Raw genomic sequence first — 26,046 nt, 5'->3', positions numbered from 1 at the left:
CTCTCTGGGTGGACGCTCTACCACTGATTAAAAACATCAGTACATAGAAAGCTATTTCATAAATTCACATTTGTATTGTTATTTGTCTGCACTGACTGTCAGCTCTGTACCCTCCATCTCCTGCAGAATACAAACAAAGGTTTATGTACACTTCATTGCATGTCTGTTCTATGGAATAGGGGGCGGTCGGGTAGCCTAGTGGTTGAAGCGTTCGCTCGTCACGCCGAAGACCCGGGTTCGATTCCCGACATGGGTACAATGTGTGAAGCCCATTTCTGGTGTCCCCCGCCGTGATATTGCTGGAATATTGCTAAAAGCGGCGTAAAACCATACTCACTCACTCACTCTATGGAATAGAGTGTATGTGTTCGGGCTGTCATCCAACCAGTTAAAATGTTAATTTAGCCATAAGCCGTTATGGCAAAAATTGAATGTCATTTGGATTGGTTTATCGTGTAATGGTGTGTTTGCATTGTCATGTTTTGAAAGGCAAATAGGGTTGTGAGGCCTACAGGAAAACATTCTCCGTTGTTTGACAGCTTTACATAACTTGTCACATGGTTGATTATGAGACTCAGGCACCAAAATATTAATTAAAAGAATGAGTTCTACACTGCATCACCACACGGAAAGTTAAAGGTTGTTCGTCTGAATTACAGGCACACAATTTAACAATCAGTTGGACGTTCTGTCAAGTGAAACTGCAGATTACATACCAGCATCAATCATGAAAATAGAAAGTATTCCCACTTCGGAAGAAACGAACATTGCAAGCAATTGCAAGTTTATAACAATTGAGGACAGAATGAAACCTCTTTTGATGAGGTCCATGAAAATATTTGGAATCTACTTTGATCCACAGCAGGATAGCAATACACTGGAACAGTCTCAGAATGGACGTAAGATAATATCTACATGGCTACTGGCATTCTTCAGCCACCGAGTGTATTGTTACATGGTTCTTCTTTTGCTGTGGTCCAACTTTGTCCGATGTGTTGTTGGCATATTCCCTCTTAATGAAAGCTTACCTTTGATGTTAATCTTCACATCCTGGTACCTTCAGTGCTCACTGAATGCAACTATTATGATTGTTTCATGTCAAAGACTGAGTCTCCTGCGATCCTTCTTCCAACACTGGCATTCGCTTTTCGACAACAATGTGACAAAAGAAATGGGATGTGGATTCATATGCCCAGTTAAGTATTTGAAGGTTGTGACATCATGTGCATGGGCTTTGTTCTTCATCAACATTGCTTCAGTTTTTACAATCACTCTTGGCAATTTGTCGACTTCGAAACCTTTCCTTGGTGATATTCTTCGGCCGTTTCCAGGGGAACAACTGGCAGTCGCACTCTTGCATTCTTTCAACGCTGGTGCAAGGGTGTTTCCTGTAATCTTCGTGGTCGTAGTGTCCAGGGTCATCAAGGGTCAGTTCCTCAGATTTGGGCAGGTCCTTTCCAAGCAGATCAAGGAACAAATGACAACATCCCTGAACGTCTGCCAGAACTGAGATCTCACTACACACAGCTTTGTCAGGCTGTGGATATCATCAACAGAACCTTCAAATGGATCTTCGGACTATCGTTGTTCCGTCAGGTTCTCCTGGCCTGTTTTATTACGTATCAGATGATAAATGACCCACAGGTGACGTTTACAACTTTTACCCATTTATTTTGGCTTGGAAGTTGTTTTGTGATCATAAAATTGCTGACAAGGTGCAGTTCAGATGTACATGACGCGGTAAGTACACACTTTAATGTAGCGTGTTACTGAATAAACGGGTCGCCTTGGGGTGTGCCAAAAAGTTCCATAATTCAATGTGCGTGATTGTGCACAAGAATACAGTAGTCGTGAGTTGGTCTCTGATTATGTTTTAAGGCTTTCCTCCATGTGTTCAACTATGCTATATGCTAGTATGGGTGTGTATTTCCCACCACCTCTTCCGTCTAGTGTTCATGTTTGAGATATTTGCCCACACACGACTATTTACAAAATCTGTGCATAAATTTGCTGTTTAGATATTTAGCTGCAAAATCTTCTGGGTACTACTGTTTCAGGCCCATTCTTTACTGGATGATATTTTCAACATTGGGACAAAAAACGCCACTTCAGAACTTCTAGGTCAGGTGGGTATATATTTCTTGTCATATAATACTGGTTCCAAAAGAGAATGTTAATTAAGAATTGACCTTCACTTTGTGTGAGTTCATTGGAGTATGAACCTTCATAGATTGAGGGCCAAACTGTATGAACGTCGGAGCTTGCGACGACGTTCATACAATGTTTGGCCCTCACTCTATGAAGGTTCATACTCCAATGAACTCACACAAAGTGAAAGTCAATTCTTATAATTTTTTATCACAATTTCTTACCTCAAAGGATGTAGGCCAAGATCTAAACACAATTATATTTAGTACGTGTGACTTCATGTTTACACTGACAGCCATACAACAACCAGCTAAATCGCGGAGTAAAATAGTTCCTCAAAAAGAGAGGTGACATGAGCGTATGGATGCACAACTTGCTCTTCAGAAACATCTTACGCAGCAGATGTGTTCAAATCATATCCTCATCAGATGAGAAAGGTCTGTAAAGAACTACCTCAGTAAGTCAGTCACAATGACAGCGCGTCGTAATACATTTACATCAAGTACAAGACGTCAAAATGGCCGACACGATAAACGTGACGGGAGAGATTTCCGAAGTTGTTAATGAACCTGTGGCGGTTACATGTGTTAGTCATCATTGATCAAATGGCCGATCATTGAAAGGTGAAGAAAGATGCGTCAAACAGACACAAAGGTAAATTCATAGATTGATGGAGACGGTCAATGTCAGCCTAGGCACGGATCGAGTCGATACTACGATAGTTTAGATGACTGTGCATTTCTTCGTTTGTTCATTAGGATGGGCCGTAGCGAGGATATTCGTGAACAATCGTGCAGTCACGCTTTTTGACATTTCTCAATGTATACTGAAAGGCTGAGACCAAGAATAAAGGTTCGAAATGATCAGAAAGAACGCTTATGCATGTTTTCTTGCTACGGAATTCCCAGGGGTTTCCCCAGGAATGTGGAAGTAGTCCGTCAGTGTTTACGTCATTTCAAGAACACGGTCTCATGAAAAACGTATGAACGTCAAATTGTGTCGTTCATACACTTATGAACGTCAATTTCGCGGTCATGTGACCGACCTCTCGTCCAATGGAAAAGCTGTATATCGTGTAAACTTCAAATTAAAAAATTATTTATTGTTGTTGTGCCCAGAAGCAATGTGAAACCCTGAGGCTGTATTCCCGTTGTTTTGTGAAATTATAAACATTATCTTTACTTCATATTATATTGTGTGGATGGATCTTAACCGGTATAGATCACAAAGTACATTTCGATATACACACCTTGGACAAATATATTTTTGGCTAATGCTTAAGCAGACTGTTTGCCTGAAATCATATTTTTGGCTAATGCTTAAGCAGACTGTTTGCCTGAAATCCACTTTTTGTAAACATTTAGACAAACTGTTTTAACTCCGCAACACAGTTTGTTAATTAAGTTTGTTATTCTGAACAACACCACTAGGAATGGTACAGTCGGATTGATAGGGATTGCATTAAAAAGTATCACATCTACAATGAATCTGATTGTATTCATTTATATTTGAGCCATTGTCATCAATTCTTGCTTACTGTTTTTCAGCTGAACCTCTTTGTCGCCAAGTTGACAGGAACATCCACCGGATTCACGGCCATCAACTTCTTTGTCATCACAAACGAGTTCCTGTTGACTGTAAGTTGCAACGTCAACAATCCATGCCACTAAATCAAACATTTATCTCGACAATTTAAATCAATATACCACTATTCAAATGCATAGTGACATGAGTAACATGAAATATTGCATGACTTTGTGATATTTTGGAATTGACAAGTATGTTCAACTAACATAAAGTATTGCATGACTTTGTGATATTTTGGAATTGACAAGTATGTTCGACTGAAAAACAAGAAAATTTGGGTTTTCTGTCCTTCACGAGATCTCTACGTCTCAGTGGGTGAGAGAGTTTAAATTTCACGTCGCATTGGCATTATATCAGCCATAAAGCGACAAGAAAAAGTTTATATATATATAAGTGGGTCATCAATACAAAGTTATATATAAAAACAAATTTCTCAAACATATTTGGGCATAGCAGCATTATTTATACAGTTTAAAACAGTGGCTAAAGGCCACCAGTAACCAAAGCTAGGCCCCCTCTCTGGGGATCACAGGGAATTACAGTGTTCATTATATAGTTCCAAAATGTTTAGGATTATAGAATGATTTGAGGAGACCTGCCAAGGAGGAGAAGACAGAAGTAGAGCAGGTGATATGATATTTTGCTGCTGTGATGTATGGTTGAATTTTGATTCCAAGTGGTCGAAAGAGGTTTGACAAATTTCGAAACAGGTTTTCATACAGAGGGTTTGTATGCTGGATTTGACTGATATGGATGTTATTTAGTTATGAATTCCAGTGATATTCTAATGCAGTCTTGTTTGAGAGAAGGTTCATTAGCTTCTTGTTTCACGCCGCAGTCGGGAATATTCAAGCTATAAGACGGTGGTCTGTAACTAATCAACCTGTGAAGATCCGGGGTAGAATAGGTCTTCAGCAACCCATGCTTGCTGTAATAGGCGACTATGCTTGTCATAAGAGGCGACTAACAGGATCGGGTGGTCAGACTGGCTGACTTGGTTGATACATTTCATCGATCCCAATTGCGTGGAGGAGGCACGGGTGGTGCAGTCGTCTAAGGCGTCTAAGTCGCTGTGCAGAGTTGCGTCCCGCCAGAAACTTATGATTGTGGGTTCGAATCCCGGTTCGCCCCGATTATGTTTCTAGGTTTGTCAGCACCATACCCGTTGGTTTCACCGAAGTGGGAAACGTCTGTGACCTGCATCACTTCGGGCTTTTCTCCCACATTAAGCTGACACACCGTGATATAACTGGAATACTGTTAGATGCAGCGTTGAACCCAACTCACGCACTCAAAAGTGAATACAGTTTGTTTGTGATTAAGAAAACTTGAAGCCAGTTTCGTTCAACCATTTTTAATTTTGTTCAGATAGTTGTAGCTGTCTTTCAATCGTGTGCCTATATTCTTACTACAAGAAATGTTCAAATTGTCCATAAAAAGTGAACCATCAACACAGTTGTTCAAAACTTCAGTGAAAATATACTGATGCTAAATCGTGTGACAAATAGGATGCTGCTTGAGGGAAGCCCTGATCTTGATCGAAATGATCAGACAGGGTAGAGCCCAAATGAAATTGTTATTTAAAAATTGAGGTATGAACTGAGGTAATCTGCCCTTCAATCCAAATTCATGCAAATCTTTTAAAGTACCATGTTTCCACGTTGTATCATATCATATTCTGTTGTTTGGTGACAATGTAATGTTTAATAAATGATTTTAAACGCATCAAATCGTCAATGGTACTTCTGGGTTTTTTCGGAAACCACACTGAATGTCACTCAGGAGGTTATTGGTCTCCAACCACCAGGCTAATTGAATGTTATGAATACACAATTCCATTTAGAAAGTGGTCAAATGTAACAAACGTTATATTTAGGAAAACATATTCTCGTGAAAGTACAGATTCAAGTACATTTTTGGGTTAGTCCCATTCAGAATTTGAACCCACACTCCCAGAGTGAGGCACGTAATCGTCAGTACTCAAAGTCAGCGATCTGACCCATTCCATGTACAGGACACCGTAAAAAAGTTATTGCTAGCTATTGTTGACTGCCATGTTACTCAACATTCATTCATTTCAGTTGTGTGGACTGTTCATCACCTACTTCTTCCTCCTGCTGCAGTTCAAGATATAGACTGACATCGGGTGGCCGCATTTGATCAGATACGTGTATACTGGATAACAGTTTCACAAATGGATCAAACAAGTGACACATTGAGACACAGTAATAGAAAATGCAGATGTAAATAAGGTTGCTATGATCATTGATAACGACCGGAGATATCCATGCCCATGTAAAAAGCTTTGAAATAAAATTCGACATCAGTTCCCAATCTTTGGCAGTGTAGTTTTTATTGATACTTGCATTTAACGAAAAAAGAAACTGAAAAACGGCCAGGGCCCTCCAATACCCCTTTACAAGCTATCACAGTTCGAAACACCATTCATTTTGTTTCTATACTCTGTGCTCTCTTTACGTTCCTCCATATTCATCTCTCAGCAAGCGTATCTCAGTCCACGACGACCTCTGTGGAAGTGACCACTTTATATATAGCAGATCAATTTGTTATTATTCTAATCACGCCGAAGACCCGGGTTCGATTCCCGACATGGGTACAATGTGTGAAGCCCATTTCTGGTGTCCCCCGCTGTGATATTGCTGGAATATTGATAAAAGCGGCGTAAAACCTCACTCACTCACTATTATTCTAAAATCATCGCGCGGAATCCATTACGGTTTCGGAGTTAGACTTACAAATTTGATGTTACGCATCCGCGGCAATCACTACACAATATGAAACATAGGAGTGAAGACTGCTACCCAGGTCAATAAATAGTAAACAGGTGACGACAAATAGTAAATTATGCTGTTCCTTTTGAATTTGGATCTATTTTGGTATTTTCTTGATGATAGCTTACATCTTTGGCATATTTTGCCTCGCTGTGTGACAGGCGCTACGTGCTCCCGGTTTCAGAAATGACCTATGAAATTTTGAAGTATTTTGATTATTTTTTGTAATCTGCATTATTTTACATTTGGATGTTTTACCCAGAATGTATGCCAGTTCAGATTTTGTGTATCATCCAATATTTTCATTTTCGCCGTGTTTGTTGATTTTGTTCAACTAAACAAATCGCGAGTTAGGCCACGCCCAAATGTGCACAATGCTCATCAACAGCATGTGAATGCTCGAAGGTTCATCACACGAAAACATTTGAACACTCGACAAAAATGTGATATATTTTTTTCAAAGATTTATGCATCCGTGAGAATCAATATAGGTATTTAAAAAGGATTGTAATAGTATTACAAGATCATGCATATGGAGTTGTTTGTTTACCGCGGTTGCCATGATCGTACAACTGATAAACAACTGAAAGTTTTGATATTTTGCAAGCAGAGCATTTATGCATTTCACACATAACTTAAATACTACGCAAAGCCTACTCTTTAAACAGTTATTGCAAGTTTCATTTGGGGGTGTCCTTCGACTATGCGCCTGTTGAATGGGTTCGACAGTAGCCTTGAATGCATTAAATGTTATAATATACTTCACTGTGAAAGACTTGGTTGTCAAAAAGTGAGAAAAGTGATATTTTCATTGCAGTGAAGATAACACCTGATACTTCCCTGCTGTGAACATAGCACCATGACGGAACTATTGTCATAAAAGAGTTACCTCCCCTCAAATTGTCTCCCTTTATCGTGTCTGGCCCATACACAAACTGTTGAGTACCTTTTTACGTAAATTCCACATTGATAAGGCAAACTAATAACCGATGGGCATTGAGTTAATATCGCTTCATGCCGTTTGTTATTCTCTTCAAAGTGTTTCGTTATTAACTGTAAATTACTCAATTAACTGTTCGTTTCGCAAAGCTCCATTTTTCTTACTTGACCAGCGTGTATTCTTTCGCTGCAAACAGCGGTCTCGAAGTTTTTAAGAATATTTTTTGTTAAATTTTAATTTTGTATATAATCATATGTATTTGTATGATACAAATATTTTCGTGGCCCTAAATATGTTTGGATACTTTTGTTTATATTTTTTAAGATTTTGCAAACATGAAACTACTTTTTTTAAGTCGCCAATAGAAGGTGAGGTGAAACGTCCCTGTGTGATAGGTTGGGAGAACTTACGTTTCAAGGTTTTACATTTGTGATGAAATAATGTAATTTTCGCTAGACAACTACACAGAGAGTATATAATAAATAGGATCTTCCATGTGTTGACACATGACATATCCTCTATATATTCACAAAATATAACAAAAGGATCATTTTCAGACACTGCAGTAATATAAACTTCAGTCTTGCCAAGTATTATAGACTTGCATGGGCTATATTGAAGATATTTGTTTCAGGGTCTGTATGACAGACTAATTAAAACAGTTAAGAGTTATTTCATAATACTGTATAATGGTATATGATTGCCATCATGTGTACATCAAGGTTTGTGGAAGGTCTGTAAGTTTTCTGTGCAAGCTTTGTTAACTGTGGGTGCATCTCAAACTTCTGTGAAGTTTGAGTATGGGAAGCACACATGCGATGTGTTTGCAGGTTCCATGTGGCCCTTTCATTGCTGGACATTCACAGTGCGAGTTTCTTCTATTTCGCCGAAGCTTGAAATTGCAAGACACCTGTAGGATGAAAATTTGTTTTATGGATATATATCAAATCAGACAATAAGAATACCATCCACACTTTGTGCACATTTCATAGATAGTGGTCACTTAACATCACATGCATTTTCATATTAATTATGAAAGTGAAGCAAATATTTGTGCATTTTCTGTCGTTTAATTGGGACGAACATTCTGTAGTAACATCAATAATGAAATGACTGTTTAAAAATATTTGATACATGGTTTCGTTGAGTGGAAGAAAAAAACATTTTGTGCACTTGACAAACCATAGCTGCTTTGACAATGCCAGTGAAGTACAGAGAATTCCTGCGATATGTGAATGCTGCAGGCATCTATGCTTTTTCGCTTGGAGAAAAAACCTCAACTTCCCTTTCGCCCATGCTTTTGTGTCCCACGTGCACATCTTGCCATCAGCTGTACGGTGGTTCAGATACACTTCTGTGTGTCCTTGAGATATTGAGGTGAGGTGAAATTGGGTTTAACGTCGCGTCCAAGATTATTGCACGTATATAGCGACGTGCATACACGTGAGTGCGTGTGGCTGCTTGTGCTAATCCGGACTGATGCCGATTTATAGTGCTACCTCCCTGAGATACCATGCCGCAGTTTAACATGAATACCCCACTCAGACACAGTATACTGACTCCGAGCCGACATGTCCTTGTTTTAACCCCTTAATGCCGAGCACCAGACAGGGTAACAACAAGTACAATCTTTTAACGTCTTTTGGTATGACGCGGCCGGGGATCGAACCCCGGACCTTCCGCTTTCCGGGCGGACGCTCTACCAGGCCACTAGACCACGGAGGCGGTCCTTGAGATAGCTCCGGAAGCAGATGTATATGTTCCAGTACCAGTTGTCGAAAACCAGAACTTGGCCAATCTGGTATGATATGCATGGGTATTGACACCGACTCTCCTCTAAAGTCAATATTTCTGTCAGATGCCTCTTATCTGAAACAACAACAAATAGCTTATTATTGATCATATCCCAAGTATAAAAGTAAATATTCTCTTATTATTAGTAGTATTAATTAGTATGACCTAACAACAAGACTGGTCTCATTAACATGACTACTCATTACTCAACATGGATGGGAATAGATCGTTACAATGGTAAAACTATCACTTTATAGACTAATAGTATGACTATATTATCGAGGTATCGGAAAAAGTCGTAATCCACACATCCTGAACTGTTTACTTCTGCAATTCTGAGCACGATATTTCATCGCTTGATCGAATACAGGACTCGTTGTTGTTGGGCTATATCACGGTTACTCGTAAGTACATTTTGTATGGAATATTTGTTTTTAGTTGGAATAACGCCTACCTCCATTCAAAATTGATTAGAAAAGAACCCTCTTGTTTGGGCGAGGTTCCTTAACCCAACCTTGGTCGTATGCACACTGATTATGCTTATTCCAATACAGGAAGTGATTTAAAGCGTATATTCCACACGTGTCATGCCACAAAATTGCCTCACCACGATAATATAAAGTTGCCCGCCCAAGAGTCGCTAATGACAGGTACTTTGTTTGCCGAATTCGGGAAAGTAAATTAGCATCTATTAATACTAACTGATGTGTCATAAGAGTTTAACCAGAAGCAATGACATATTTAGTGCGGACTAGTACTAGCACACACACACACACACACACACACACACATACACACGTGCATGCACGTCGCTATATAAGTGCCAACCCCATTTCACATTTCAAAATGTTGATGACAAATATTGTTTATAATTCTTTTTAAAATAATTTCGCGAATACATACACAATGAAACAATGAAAATAAAAAAGAAATAGGTAGGTGGATTTTATCAAAAAACAGTTTCCCCAGAAAATCGTCTAATTTTCGCTTCCTTGGTCTTTAATCTGGACTTTAATCTGGACGTTATGAATGTGTTAGCTTAAATTTTTTTATTTACAACGAAATTAATCCTGGATAAATATTGGCTTCACCTATCACACAAGAGTGTCTGGGAACTGGATGTCACAGCAGTAAAAGCTTCTGGTTGACTGGTGTTGAAAGAGTTAACTACCGCGATAATATAGTGAACCCTACATTTTAAATTGTAATGGGTCTCTTTACAATTTAAGCTTAATAGCGGAGAATATTGTTTCGTAACGTTTCACATGTGAATATTCACTGAAAAAGGCCGATCGGACCATCATCAAAACAACACGATGATTGAACGTTGGGATAGTTGCTCACCTGTTTATTAAATCTTCTTTTCTACCCTTTGTAGTTGCCCCTCAATTTTGAACTTCTCTTCAGTCCATTTGCCGTAACTAGACATGTTGGGGCAAACAACACCAAGGATGCGTCAGATGTTTAGAGAACTGCAACGGTTTGACAGCTAGCAGATGACCTGCATCGCACAGCCGGAAGTAGGGAAGGGCCGATAGAGCGGTCACGCCACCTGGCGTCAAAACTGCAGACCCGCCCCTTGGTAATGGATCTCCACAGGCCCAGTTGTTGTGTCATGGGATTCATCAAGACGGTAAGCAAGTTCATCAAAAGATAAGGATTCATTATAATCTTCCGCGTTACGTTTCTTTTATAACCGCGACAGCTGTCCTCATAGCAAGGAGTGTGCAATCAATGAGACAAGTGAATAGCAAATATGTTTAGTTTTCTATTCTTCTCAACCCCGTTTACAGAGAGTAAGCAAACGAGTTCTTCGTCACTCCATCACGATTTGTTTCCGGATTTCAGGTTTTCTTCTTGAAATGTACAGTATTTACAGGAACGTCTGGTAGTGCCTTGACATTTCTAATTTCAGATTTCAATTTTTTGGCAATTTCCACGGAAAACATGTTTAAATACTTCATAATTGACTTTACTCATGGCCCAACAATAAAAAGATTTCAAGCTATTCCCAGGAAAATATATTCAAGTTAGATTTTGTAGTGACCCTTTTGTCATACAAAATGTTTTTCGCTCAGGTCGACCCAGATATCTGGATCTGTATATACCTTTCAGCATGCACAACACGTTGAGATTACGTTGAGAATACCAGTCATTATCCACCGAAACACATCATATTTGGATAAAAGGCAAAATAGCGGTGAAAAGTATACAAATCGATCTCTAAAAACAATACTGACACCAGGTTTTCGCGAAAAGGGTAAGCGCGTCCTGCCTTACCGCCACTAACAATTTGTATAAAAAGTAAGTTTTTGTTTGTTGCCTGGCGCCGCACACCAGTACTCCTGCCATGCGACGGCAGCATGAAAACAAACAAGAATATCAAGCGATGGACCAGAAAATCTGTTTTAAAATGTGTGTAAGTTGGCAACTTTGTGACCACATAATATACGCATATTATTGTGTATTCATATTCTAAATGTATGATTATGTGGCATCATGGTAAATATACTCAAGGCTTACTGATAATGTCTGCCGACAACATTCCTTTACTTGATGATTTCATGAATGCGGTAAACGTGTTTAGATCTTATGCTTTAATCAGAATATGGCACATACTCATATTTGTCTTGAATGAAAACTATGCCACAAATATGAAATACATGTACCCCTTATACCACTGATAGCTGAGTTTGATATGGCTGGATTTGATATATTTCTGTTCGTGATTTGATCATAGTAAAACTTTGTATGGGTGACAACTTGTTTATTTACTCTGTTGTGACGTTTTCCGTTTCGATGTCAACACCTTATATAAATACATGACTTGTGAACAGATATACACAAATTTACCATGGGATTACTGAGCGCTTACGTTTACACAGCGGGAGAGATGATTGGAAAGAAAGGAGTACACACTGAATGAAATGGCTATTTAATTTGCCCTTTTAGAATGTGGCTTGAGAGAAATGTTATATGGCAGTATATTTTATTGTTTGACAGTGATTGTAACTGTGTTGCATTGTTTCTGTTGACATTCGGTAGACGTTCATTGCATTGTGTTTGCACAGTGATCAGTCGTCAGGAAGTTACTGTGTTTAGATGTTAAATGTGGTGTATAAACTTCCGGTTCGGTATACCGCGGACGGTGAAAGTATGTTATTGGAATTATTTTAATGTTCTTGTAACATGGACAGGCGAGGGCACTGTCTGGAACTTTCCAGTGGCTGGGAGGTTACTTTTTACAGGGACAATAGCGTGTTTACGTATCTGTCACGCATTTTCATCACATCGGAACCAGCTTTCGTGTGAGAATCGCTCATCATCCCTAATCTGTGAACTGCAATTGTAATTATTGTGCAGTAATTTGTGTTGATTTGTGAACATTGTTATTTTTGTAATACATTTGTTGATTGTATATGACTTGTTGGTTGTTTGTTGGTTTCACACTAGGTATTTTTTCGTACAGATTTCTGAGTTATTGTACAGCATATTGTTTTAAATTGGGAATCGACACGTAAAAGACGAAAGAACATACATTGAGGGATGTTTTCTTTGCCATGCAGGTGACCGAATAATATGTTTTGAGGACAAACGCACTCGACCCGTGAAGGCCCGGGGTAAAATAGGTCTAGGTAAAAGGCTTGCTGCTAAAGGCGACCATGCTTTTCGTAAGAGGCGACTAACGGTACTAACGTGGTCAGGCTCGCTGACTTGGTTGATATATGTCATCGTATCCTAATTGCGTGGACCGATGCTCATGATGTCAATCACTGTATTGTCTGATCCAGGCTATATTATTTACAGACCGCCGTCATATAGCTGGAATATTGCTGAGTGCGGCGTTAAACAACAAACAAACATACTAACGCACTCTATACTTAAAATTTACTCTGTGTATACTTTTGTCCAATAGAAATTAAAATTGAACGCAACAGTAAACAAGAGTCATCAGAAGATGGCATTTTCGTCCGGCCCCTTTGTGAAAGAGCAAATCATCTGACTGTTACATAAAGTCCAACTTGATGAGAGAATTTCTATCTAATCTGTCTCTCAGCATACAGGAGTAGTATGGAATTGGGATTCAGAAGTTTGTCTTTCTATGTCAGGTACACACATTGTGAACAGAACAAAATTGTTGCCATGCAAACAGAAAAACAGATCAATTTTAAACACCCCGAAGAAGCGAAAAGCACCGTTTGACAACGTGGTCTTTGTGTGTGCAAAGTGTCATAAAAGAGTGCATATTAAGTTTAGATATGGTCCGGACAAACGGTTTATGCCCAGTTTGGCCCTTCCCAGTGTGAGAGTCAAAGTCAAACTTGTTGCCATGGAAACGGGATATTTTTTTAATTCCTAAATAGTAAAATGCACCAATTCAAACCCTGATTAATAGGTTTGGATGTCCAAAGTCCAAAAAGGTTCCATGGAAGTCGTGAAAACAAAATGACAAAAATCCGTAGATAGCAAAAGGTTCCACTTCAGGATCTGTTTGATGTATCTATCAATTAATCTATCAAAATATTGAATTGTTTTCAAGTTGATCTCCGGAAACGAAATGATTATGGACGAACGGACGGACAGACACACGAGGCGACGACAATACCCCCACTGTATAGATTGTGTGAGTATGACATCCACCTTTACATATATACTGAACCAAATTAAAAACTTCACAATCCTAAGATTTTAACATTTTGACCAGTTATCATTGTGGGCCCTTATTGTGTATTTTAACAGTAATGGCCACGTATTGTGTTCAGATAACACCCGTTTTTGTGCAGGTGAATCGATCAAAATCATGTGCACAGCACTATAGTGGCAAAAGTGGTTTTTCACGTGCAACTGGTCGCGTGGCCATAATACCGCACGTGTTTTCAGCCATACTTGTTAGCAGTCATTAACTAAAATAGAAAAACACAAGAAAACAAAAGTCTTTACGGCCATTTGTCATGCCACGCCTTTCAAATGTGCAACGTGAACGTGCCATCGGCATGTTGCAGACGGGAACGTCCGTAGCTGAAGTCGCAAGGACGATGGGTTGTAGTCGATGGACTGTTTATGATTTATAGACGCGTCTACAGCAAACTGGTACCACCGTTGATCGCCTTCGGCCAGGTCGACCACATGTGACGTCACATGGAGAGGATCGTCAGATTGTCTTACGTCACCTCCGTAACCGATTTTTGACGGCTACATCAACCAGAAATGAACTGTTTAGGGGTAGACTGAGTGCGCAAACTGTTCGAAACCGTCTGAGAACTGCTCACCTTCAAACACGACGGCCATACTGCGGGCCGATTCTGACTCAATTACACAGACTCAGTATATATATCATTGATATGATATTTTCAATGGTAAAGTGGTAAAGTTACATTACCAAACGTGTGTTTTTCGAAAACACCACACAGGCATTACGTCACTGACACATGCTCCGACATCGTAATTTGTGTCCAGAAATCGGATTTCCATGAGAGAGCTTGCAAAACGAGACTATTCAAAACCATTCCTCAAATAACTGCGATGTCACTTTTCAACTATTAGCAATCGTTGCAGGAAACAAGAATATCAATACCATAGTAACACAACCTTCAGCACGCTCGTGCCTTAATCAAACTTGTAAAGCAATACTCTACACTGACTGTCAGCTCGGTATTCACTGTCTCTTGCTTTCATACACACAGGGGCTTCTGGTCGCTTTATCATTCTCTGTTATAATAAATAGAGTTGATGTTTCCTCACTATGGGACAATCAGTTAAAATTCATCCATTAGCGGTTATCACAATATTTGAATGCCATAAAATAGTGGCTTTAGAGCGATGGCGTGTTTGCGTTGTAAAGCTTTGAAAGGTTAATAGGGTTGTATTGTGTTAGGTGACATATATGGACAGGAGCAGATAGCTTTCGATAGCTTTTCGTTGTCATATGGTTGATACCGCAGCACAGGTACCGCACTGTGTTGATTAAAAGCGTCAGTTCTGCGCCTCATATGGAGGTATATGCCGTTCATCTGAACTAAAGACACAGATTCTACTTATCAATTGGTGGTATTGTCGGGTATTGTGGTGGTGGTTACGGATTATAAACAAGCATCAATCATGAAAATAGAAAGTGTTGCCACTTCCGAAAGAAAGGACACTGGAAAGTTTATTACAATCGAAGAAAGAATGAAACCTCTTTTGATGTCCATGAAACTATTGGGACTGTACTTTGACCCACAGCAAGATGGCAATATGTTGGAACAGTCACAGAATGGACGTAAGAGAATATCTACACGGCTACTGTCATTTTTCAGCCACCAACTGTATTGTTACATGGTTCTTCTTTTGCTGTGGTTCAATTTTGTCCGATGTTTTGTTGGCATATTTCCTCTGAATGAAAGATTACCCTTCAGGGTTATTCCTACGTCCTGGTATCTCCAGTGCTCTTTGAATGCAACTATCATGATTATTTCATGTCAGAGACTTAGACACTTGCGATCTTTCTACAACCATTGGGATTCTCTTTTCAAGAACAATGTGACGAACCAAATTGGATGTGGATTCATATGCCCAATAAAGTATTTGAAGGTTGCGACATCAGGTGGTTGGACTTTGTTCTTCATCAACATAGCTGCAGTTTTAATAATCTCTCTTGGAAATTTGTCGACATCGGTGCTATTACTTGGTGATCTTGTTCGGCCATTTCCCAGTGAACGATGGGCAGCCGTACTCAATCTTATCTTGCACACTTTCGACACTGGTGCATGGATATTTCCTGTAATCTTCGTGGTCGTAGTTTCCAGGGTCATCAAAGGTCAATTCCTCAGATTTGGGCAGGTCCTTTCTAAGCAGATCAAGGAAGCAGAAGACCACATACCTGATCGTCTGCCAGAACTGAGATCTCGCTACACACAGCTTTGCCAGGCTGTGGATATCATCAACAGAACCTTCAAATGGATCCTCGGACTATCGTTTTTCCTCCAGGTTCTCCTGGCCTGCTTTGTTTCGTATCAGATGATAACTGGCAAATATGAAATGTTTACAACATTAACTTATTCGTATTGGCTGGGAAGTTGTTTTGTAATCATAACATTGCTGACAAGCAGCAGTTCAGATGTACATGATGCGGTAAGTACAGATTTACATGTGCCTTGTGTTCTCTCGCTCCTATTGATTTAGTGACAAACATTTAAAGCTGGAATGGGAGAATACTGAAATATCTTGACCACGGTGGCTCCAAAGAGACACAGGCAAAAACGAGTTCCCAGATGGGTGGCGAAGTCGTCTAAGTGTGTGCCTTAGGCACGTCAAAAAACATCTTCCCGAGGCAAGAGAATTAACTGACTATAAAAGACCAGTTTCCGCCCTTGCCGAACAAGGCTGGAATATTGAGTTACATTTTGACCGGACTAACGAGTCCATGCTTCGTCCAATTAAAATCATGGAACGAAATCGAAATCTGGTTCATAAACCATCGTGCAACTTTCGATCGATTGCTCCGCAAACTCGATGTAAACAGATATTTTCCAAATCTTTTCATGTTTTAATCAAGGTGCTCTGATGCACCTCGCGATGTAAGTGAGTGAGTGAGTTAATATTTAACGTCACATCAGCAGTATTTCAGCAATATCGTGACGAGAACTGACATAAAATACAAATATTTGAATGGATTAAATATGTCATCGAAGGACAGTAAAAATAACTAGAGTATCACAGTTTTGATTTTAAAACTAGTTGAGAACATTAAAAAGAATACATTTTCAATCAACAATACAATATAAAATGGGCTATAGATCACCAGCAACCAAAGTTAGGCCACCTTACTGGGGACCGTGGGGACTTACAATACTTTTGCTACCTGCACGACTCCCCAGCAGGATTTACACCATCCCTTCAGCCGCTGGTAATTATTTGCAATTTAGCCAACACTTAAAATAAACAAATATTCTACGTCTAAAACTGTGGCAAGGATAAATGTACTTTGAATGATGTGGTCTTACATATCCTCTCAAAGGGACAATAATTTTACGTTACTTCAACCCCCTTCAAGGATACAGCCACTAACAATCCCAGTCATCAAATTTATTTTACCAATTATAAAAACTATATTATATACAAAACATATCAATCAAAATTTATGTAACAATTCAATTTCTTTTAAAAAGGCAATAATTAAACGAGCATTGATACTAAAAAGATCCTTTAAGGATGAAACTTTGAAATATTTATCCCTTGTGATGGAAAAATCAACACAATCAAGCAGCACATGCTTGACGGTGATTCTCTCATCACAAGGGATACAAAATGGAGGATCCTCACCTTTTAAAATATATTCATTTGTATATCTTGAATGGCCAATACGACATCGTCGCATAATGACCTTCAAATCTGGACTGACAGCCCAAGTAGGTGTAACCGATATTTGGTTTAATTTCACGTAATTTATTTATACCCACTTGGGTGTCCCACCTCGCGATGTAAGACCCGTTTTATCGCAATAAACATCTTGATTATTGATTAGATCGTCTCGACTTGGCGCCGCCATTTTGTTCGAAGCAAATGCAAGTGATACCAGAGGTGGAATCTGTTTGGTCCATAGGAAAGGCTTAGAAGGGCCATAACTCGTAATAGCCACAGGTGGCGATACTATCGAGCCCAGGAATTCCAGTCTAGTTCGGCAAGGGTGGAAACTGGTCTTTTAAAGTCAGTTAACTCCCTTGCCTCGTGAAGATGACCAGAAACCTATGATCGTTGGTTCGAACTCCAGTTCACCCAGATCTTGTTTCCAGGTTTGTCAGCACCATACCCGTTCTCTTAGGTTTCACAAAGTGGTACACGTCTGAGACCTGATAACTGGAATACCAGTTTTAGAAAGTAATGTCAAAACACAACATGGGTATCCTGTCGTTTGAAACGAGAATAAACAGGCACAGCATGCATGTCATCCATTTCATCATTTATGACCTGAGCAAATAAATAGCTAGGACATTTCAAGTGCCCATCAAGCTTGAATATTGTGCGCTTGTTATTTTTCTTCATAAATTAAATTTCATAGGGCAATTGTTGCACCTCCTGCATTAAGGCACACCCAAACCCACCCACCCCTGGGTGACCAAAATGGCCACATCCCTGATCGTCTGCCAGAACTGAGATTTCACATCACCCATCTTCGTCAGGCTGTGAATATCATCCTTAGAACCTTCAAATGGATCCACGGTGGCCCAGTCGTCAAAGGCGCCATGATTCACTGTGCAGAATTGCGTCCCTTGGGCACGCCAGAATCTTATGATTGTGGGTACAAATGCCGGTTCGCCCCGATTAATGTTTCTAGGTTTGTCAGCACCATACCCGTGCTCATCGGTGTCACCAAATTTATAAACGTCGGAGACCTGCATCCTTTCGGGCTTTTCTCCCACATTAAGTTGACACGCTGCGATGTAACTGTAATACTGTTAAAAGCAGCGTAAAACTCAACTCACTCACTCTAAAGCAAAGTGCCTGAAGGCTCTTGACTTCTCCTTCTCCTGGCCCGTTTTATTTCGTATCAGATCTTCAATGGCCTAAAGGAGATGTTTACAAATGTTACCTGTTCGTTGTTACCTGTTGTTTTGTTATCATAATATTGCCGACAAGGAGCAGTTAAGATGTGCATGACGCGGTAAGTACACATGGCTGAATACATCACAAGATTCCACTGGTAGGAATGTCACAGACCGACATGGTCCTGGACCCGTCTCAGCTCTCGAAATAAAAAAAACATGATCAGGTCGCCCATTCAGTTTGTGATGTGTAAGCAGGAATAATACAATCATCATGATGACAAAAGCATGTTCAACGTCTTGTCTTCCAGCTTGTATGCATCAGTCACTGAACAAATAACCGCTGTCTGCTGTTCTTGTTTCAGATATCTCAAAACAAAAACGAAAATATAAAAAAATCTGTGCATAAGTTTGCTGTTTATATATATTCAGCTACAAAATGTTCTGGGTACAACTGTTTCAGGCCCATTCTTTGTTGGAGGATATTTTCCAGATCGGGACAAAAAACGCCACTTCAGAACTTCTTGGACAGGTAGGTATACGATACTAGATCCCAAAGGGAATTCTTATTTCATTATGTTGTGCCAAGAAGCATCGTCCCAATCAGTTTGGGCCCACTTGGGGTAATGTGGCCTGGAAAATAGGTCCTAAATGGATAGCTCTTTGGGGCTCCATTCAGATGTGCCCAAGGGCTCCAACTGGGTCCTGAGTGATAACGTATATATGTGTCTGTGCAATAGGGTGTCCCGAATACTGACACTAAATAATGCTAAGAAAGAGTGCACACGTTAAAATAAGTATGTCATCTTTAAGATGAACAATATTGTGGTGCTCAAGAACACAATGAATTCAGGTCGCCGTATTTTATAAATGTGATGATTTATTTTGAATTTGTTCGTGTTGGATGGTCAAAAAAATCTTTAATAAGGACCCCATTCTTTACTCTGATAACACAAACATTCTAGAAAACAGTTTTCAGTCAGCACAAAGAACTGACAAATGCTTTGATTGTACTTTGTACCTTCATAAACAACACGGAACTGGCATCAGTTCCCATGATGGTGCTTGCAGACTTCTGCGACTTAGGATCTTTTCCCGAAAGTAAAACAGTGGAAGGCTGAAAAGCTTAGAAGGCTTTACTGAGGAACAAGATCGTGACATCTCTTACCCAAATGAATCCAAAATGGCGGAAGGTGTCCGGTAAACTGCATTCATACCTTGCTCTGTGTCATTGTGTCTGTGTATGTGACACCTGACTATATGTTGAAACTGAATAACAATGGCAGACTCTAAACAGACATGATGCCTCATTTGTCGGGTTCCAACACTAGCTTGATGAGGCGCCAGGGCAGAAACGTAGCGCAGAAACGAACGAAGATGCCTTATGGCCTAGAATAGCTCACCTTTGATAAAGGACAATAACTCCTCAAAAGGCGACATTGAAGTATCACATTCAAAATTAATCTGATTATAATCATTTATGACCGACCATCGTCATCAATTCTTGCTTACTTTTTTGCAGCTGAACCTCTTTGTCTCCAAGTTGACAGGAACATCCACTGGATTCACGGCCATTAACTTCTTTGTCATCAAAAACGAGTTCCTTCTGACTGTAAGTTGCAACGTCAACAATCCATGTCATAAAATGTAACGTCTATCGTGGCAGAGGGCAGCTGAACATAACTGAAATCAAAATACCAGCGTTCATTCCATATATACATGGTGTGAAGTAGTACATTACTTTGTGATATTTGGACTTTGAAAAGTAAGTTTGACTGATAACAAGACATAGGTATTTTCATCCCTCACGAGGTTGTCTGACTGGCGTTTCACTTCCGCACAACTCGGTGGGGATTGTGGGTCGCATTAAGGTACCCAGTATGTCATGCTTGCCATAAGATCCAACTAATAAGGATTGAGTTGCATGGGTGCCATTGGACCAACGGCGTGGATCGTTTGTCATGCAATGTACCACTTGTTGTCTTGATTATACACGAGCCAACGTACTAAAGTTAATCCTAACTGCCATGTAACTAAACATTGATTCATTTCACACACTTTATACACCACACCTTGGCATGAAATAGTGCATGACAGTTTGACTGATAAAAAAGAAAATCTTGGGTATGTTTTTCCCTCACGAGCTTGTCTGTCTGACTGGCGTTTCATTTCCGCTAAACTTGTGGGTCACATTTAGTTCCCAGAATCCCATGCTTGACATACGATACGACTAAACTCAGGATTGGGTTACTTGGTTGACATTGTTCCCAACTGCGCTGATCATTTTTTCTTCTGTTTACCACTTGTATCTTGATTATGCAAAGGCCAGCATAAGAAAGTTATTGCTTACTGTCAAGTAACTCAACATTAATTCATTTCAGTTGTGTGGACTGTTCATCACCTACTTCTTCCTCCTGCTGCAGTTCAAGATATAGGCTGACATCGGGTGGCCGCATTTGATCAGATCCGTGTATACTGGAAAACAGTTTCACAAATGGATCAAACAACTGACACATTGAGACACAGTAACGGCAATTGCAGATGTAAATAAGGTTGCTATGATCATTGAGAACGACCGGAGCTATGAAGGCCCATGTAAAAACCTTTGAAATAAAAATTGACATCAGTTCCCAATCTTTGGCAGTGTAGTTTTTATTGATACTCGCATTTAACGAAAAAAGAAACTGAAAAACGGCCAGGGCCCTCCAATACCCCTTTACAATCTCTCGCAGTTCGAAACACCATGGCCGCACGCGAATATACACACCAAGTGCCTGTTCCACAAATGAATGGAAAAAAAAACCTCTATACTCTGCAAATAGCAGTAAATAAGGTCACCATAATCAGTCATAACTACAATAGCTATCAAAGCCCAGTTACAGTTTTATTTTGATGTATAGATAAAATCTGTATCTCTGGAAATAAACGTCAACTTGGCATCGGCATTTATCGGTGGACATTTTTTAATTTGATGTTTAAAAAAGACATGAAGTCCACCCTCTCCCACTGCTCTTCCAAGCATATAAGCTATGATTGTGTAATCAAGGACTGGTAGATGACCACACACTGGATGATATTTGTTCATGCTAAGCTTCTTCCGGTTGATGTAGACGAAACCTTTGTGCGTCAGTTCCCGAGATAAAACACCACACGAAATTTGATCTGTTCTAGAAATTAACATAATTAGGTGCACCACACCCCCTCCCTTTAACCTACACCCTGAATAACTGCGACATATGTTCACACCACCAGGAATCTGCAATCAATGAGCAGAAATGACTATCAAACAACAAGTTTCATTTTCTATTATTCTGACGTGGTCACGTGGACCCAGATAACTTGACCTAACTACACTGTTCGTGATGCACCAAACTTGGCGATCGCAATTGAATATTAACGGGTAAGCATGTCTTTCCCACAGAATGTGCCTAAAAAGTATATTGTACACAGCCTCATACCAAGTTTGTTTTTTTCTATGGCTTTTCTTAAACGACAGTGGAGTATTGCAATCGTGTCACTGGATTGTCTGGTCCAGAATCGATTGTTTACATGCCGCCTTTGTATGGTGGGAGCACTCACTCACTCACTCACTAAGCCTCTTCGCCAGCCCATGCTTGTCGTAAGAGGCGACTAACGGGATCGGGTGTTCAAGCTTGCTGACTAAGCAGGTCATCGTATCCCAATTGGGTGGATCGATGCTCATGATGTCCATCACTTGACTATCCAGTCCAGGTTCGATTATTTACAGACCGCCCCAATACAGCTGGAATATTGTCGAGTGCGGCGTTAAACAACAAACAAACAAACAAAACATGGAAGTCGCTGATGAGGTTGCCTCAATGCCTTCAATCATGATGTCCGAGTTTCTTTAAATACAAATTTCTTTGACAGTCAACCTCAAGGTTAAAATCATATTAAACCATACAAATGCAAGCGGGTGGTGTTTCCACTTATTTCCACTTTACATTCCTTTCAAATAGTAACGTCTATATTAGTATAATGAATCAAACATTGCAAATAGGTGTCCTGTAAAATGCATGTGGTGCACTGGCGGCGTCAAGGCATCTATTGATAAGCAAACCCCAAAGATGTTGACGACAAGAGACAAGACCTTCAAAGGACTGGTGACGATCTGATATATACTATTCAAAAAAAGAAACGCATAACCCGCATTTGCTGGGAAAATGTTGTATATTCAAACATGAATAACTTGGTAGGAAATGAATTTGAGTACATGAAATTTTACATCCGTTTAGGAGAGATCACTGTCTATACAATGATGTCCATAACTTTAGGTAAGGCATTCACAATATTCTTCAAGCGTGAATGGAGTATCAATATCTGTTGTGCCCACCACGTGCACGAAAAACAGTTCTCACACGCCTTGTATTGGACTGGATGAGACGCTGGATAACGGCCTGGGGAATCCTCCGCCACTCCTCCTGCAGAAATGCAGCTAGTGCCTGGAGAGTTTGGTGTTGATGTTGACGCTGACGGAGACGGCGATCAAGTTCATCCCAAAGGTGCTCTATTGGGTTAAGATCCGGAGAACGGGATGGCCAGGGGAGCACGTTGACATTGTTAGCAGCGAGCAAGATCATTGTGACACGTGCCGTGTGGGGCCGGGCGTTGTCCTGCTGGAAAATCTCACGTTGGACGTCATTGGCTGGCAGGAGGTGTGGTAGCAGGTTGGTGTATCTGTAGCGTACAGCTGTCAGGTTTCCCTGGACGTGGACAAGATCGGTACGATCAGTGTAGGATATTGCTGCCCACATCATCACACTCCCTCCACCAAATCTGTCCACTTGACGCACGCAGTTAGGGGCATAACGTTCATGAACACGTCTGTAGACCCGGTTCCTACCATCACGTCTCTGCAACAGGAATCTGGACTCATCGCTAAACCAAAGGTTCCAGGCAGTCACGTTGTTACACCGACGGAGACGATGAGCACGATGGTGACGACGTAGCACGTTCCCGACGTAGGGTCTCCTGGCTCTCAGTCCATGTTCTCTCAGCCTGTTCCGTACAGTCTGGCCTGATATTCTCCTAAGTCCTGGCACCCTGGCTTCCTGGCTTGCAGTGCTCTAACCCGTAGCAGTACGGTCACGCAAATGGAGGACCCGGCCGATGTAGCCATCCCGGGTTGGTGTGGTGACTCTAGGTCTTCCTGTACGGGGACGGTCATTTCCTGTGCCTGTTTGGTTGCAGCGAGCTGCAAGCCATGATTTGGCTAACATTCAGACGTCGGGCAACAGAAGATTGGGACTCTCCAGCCTGCAGTCTTCCAATGGCGATGTTCCTTGTGGCAGCATCAAGACGTGGCATGTTCATTTGGCTTGGAAACACCTTCTGAACGAATGCCTATTTCCGAAAGCAAGCTTGCTTTTTATTGCCAAACACTGCATGCTTTTCCTGCCCAATTTCAACGTGCAAGATGCCAGGCCACTTGTTGCGTTGTGGCGATGCATTTCTTACTCATTCTAAAAATATCACATCAAAGTCAACATTTTCAAGCAAAATCGATTTGTTGCAAACGGCAGTGTGTCAAATTGATGCTCTTACCAATGTTGATACATATTGACGATAATATGAATACAACAGGTATTATTTTCGTTTTGACATATCAGTAACACCTATGCGTTTCTTTTTTTTGGATAGTATAGTTTGAAGCAAATAAAATGAAAGAAGAGAATTTATGGATGTCAACTTCTTTATTTTGAGGAACACAACATTTCGGAGTATATGCTTACCCCTTCATCAAGTGAATGAATGCCATGAGGCAGAGAGAATATATGTGTACATGTAAGGACAACAAAATTAATAAGATAACAAAGATCTTTGTCACTGCTAAGTAGTGTCGATTGTATGATTCCGACTATATCATGAGCATGGGTTTATGATACAAGTTGTTCCTGCCCCACCGGTGGCACCAGTCACAAACGCTCGCAAAGTCAAGTCAATTGTTCAACTGAAAAAGTACAGGATCATATGGTACAAGACGAAATAGGGAAATGTCTACCGAATTTACCTAAAAATGTGCAATGTAGACACAAACGCTGGAGCTGCAGCGGGAATGGGGACGCAATGGATGCTAATGGATACCTTCTTCTTGCCTAAACGTCTTGCTCTCTTACTTTTACATAGGTCTTATCAAAAGCATTTCACATATTGTTAACTCAGTAAACTTCGGATGGCATTTGCATTCATTTCAACAAATTGACCAAAACGTATGAAAATAGATATGCAACTATATCTATGGTCACCACATTTTGCAACAAGAGCCCTATGGATCTAGGAATTAAGTTCCTGAAGTTTTTCATGTGGGATAGAATCTTGAACCTTTATCTTTTCTGGGATTGTAAAAAGGCAAGAATATCTTTGAGTTTTTTAGGATCCACATGGTATTAACTCCGCTTGTGGCAAATGTGGCTTCTGTAAATATATAGGAAATCCTTCCTTGATGGTTAACCTTTGAGACATGGAGTTGGTGGTACGTTTGCTGTACCCAACAATATATCTCTCTTTGTACTATTTTTATGGAGCTTTGGAACCCAGTACAAAAGAGGAATAGACATAGGTAGATTTCTTCCTCAGTTAACGGCAGCAAATGCCAGTCTCAGACCAGTGAAGATCCGGGGTATAATAGGTCTTCAGCAACCCATGCTTGCCGTAGAAGACTCGATTATTTACAGACCGCTGTCATATAGCTGGAATGAGTGCGGCGTTAAACAACAAACCAACAAACCAACCAACCTCAAACACGCGATGGAGTCCGGAAAAGACTCACGTTCTGAATGTACGGAACACTTTTGACATTGACGAGGAATGGTATCCAACGTTGGCAACGATGGTGGCGTTACGATCGAACCCAGAAATTCCAGCCTCGTTAGGCAAGGGTGGAAACTGGACTTTTATAGTCAGTTAACTCCCTTGACGCGGGAAGATGGAATACCGTGGACTGAGATAGAGAGTTATGGAAACCTGTGGAATAATCTGTGATGTGATATGATGTCACTGTGTAAAAACTAGTTATACTGTATATAAGTGAACAAGAGCATGCCTCTCGTATCTCTCACACAGTTTCATCTGCAGAGAATACACCAAGACCAGCTTTTCATCAACCCGAATTCCCTGCCTAGGCCCATCTCGGAAGTTGGACCACTGTCGCCGTTTGGTGAATATATTATTATCAATGACTTTTGCTATCACCACTGTATTTTTAAATTTGATACTGACCACTGCCATGACTATACGGTCATTG

The 26,046-nt window shown here is 40.3% G+C and overlaps 1 protein-coding gene and 2 pseudogenes across 1 annotated transcript; 2 read left to right on the top strand and 1 right to left on the bottom strand.

Annotated features, from left to right (window-relative positions):
- The first annotated feature begins 727 nt into the window (after positions 1-727).
- On the top strand, positions 728-5,870 carry LOC139442152 (uncharacterized; annotated as a pseudogene).
- A 2,314-nt stretch (positions 5,871-8,184) lies between these two features.
- On the bottom strand, positions 8,185-10,690 carry LOC139443633 (uncharacterized; annotated as a pseudogene).
- A 4,670-nt stretch (positions 10,691-15,360) lies between these two features.
- Positions 15,361-21,217, top strand: LOC139442013 (uncharacterized). Its single transcript, XM_071222767.1, has 4 exons — positions 15,361-16,371; positions 19,246-19,314; positions 20,305-20,394; positions 21,164-21,217. The coding sequence occupies exons 1-4, from the start codon at positions 15,361-15,363 to the stop codon at positions 21,215-21,217; spliced, it is 1,224 nt and encodes a 407-aa protein (XP_071078868.1).
- The last annotated feature ends 4,829 nt before the right edge of the window (positions 21,218-26,046 follow it).

This window comes from Haliotis cracherodii, unplaced genomic scaffold, assembly GCF_022045235.1.
Source record: "Haliotis cracherodii isolate W230 unplaced genomic scaffold, xgHalCrac1.p SCAF_5, whole genome shotgun sequence".
NCBI classification, from domain to species: Eukaryota; Metazoa; Mollusca; class Gastropoda; order Lepetellida; family Haliotidae; genus Haliotis; species Haliotis cracherodii.
Note: the sequence above shows the minus strand (reverse complement) of the source record. Positions and strands in the feature narration are given on the sequence as shown.

What these genes read in the sequence shown, in the direction of transcription:
- LOC139442013 (XM_071222767.1), top strand. Translation starts at nt 15,361, where the DNA reads ATGAAAATAGAAAGTGTTGCCACTTCCGAAAGAAAGGACACTGGAAAG. An exon ending in CTTCAGAACTTCTTGGACAG is followed by an intron (nt 19,315 to 20,304) that starts GTAGGTATACGA and finishes ACTTTTTTGCAG; the next exon opens with CTGAACCTCTTTGTCTCCAA. An exon ending in AAAACGAGTTCCTTCTGACT is followed by an intron (nt 20,395 to 21,163) that starts GTAAGTTGCAAC and finishes AATTCATTTCAG; the next exon opens with TTGTGTGGACTGTTCATCAC.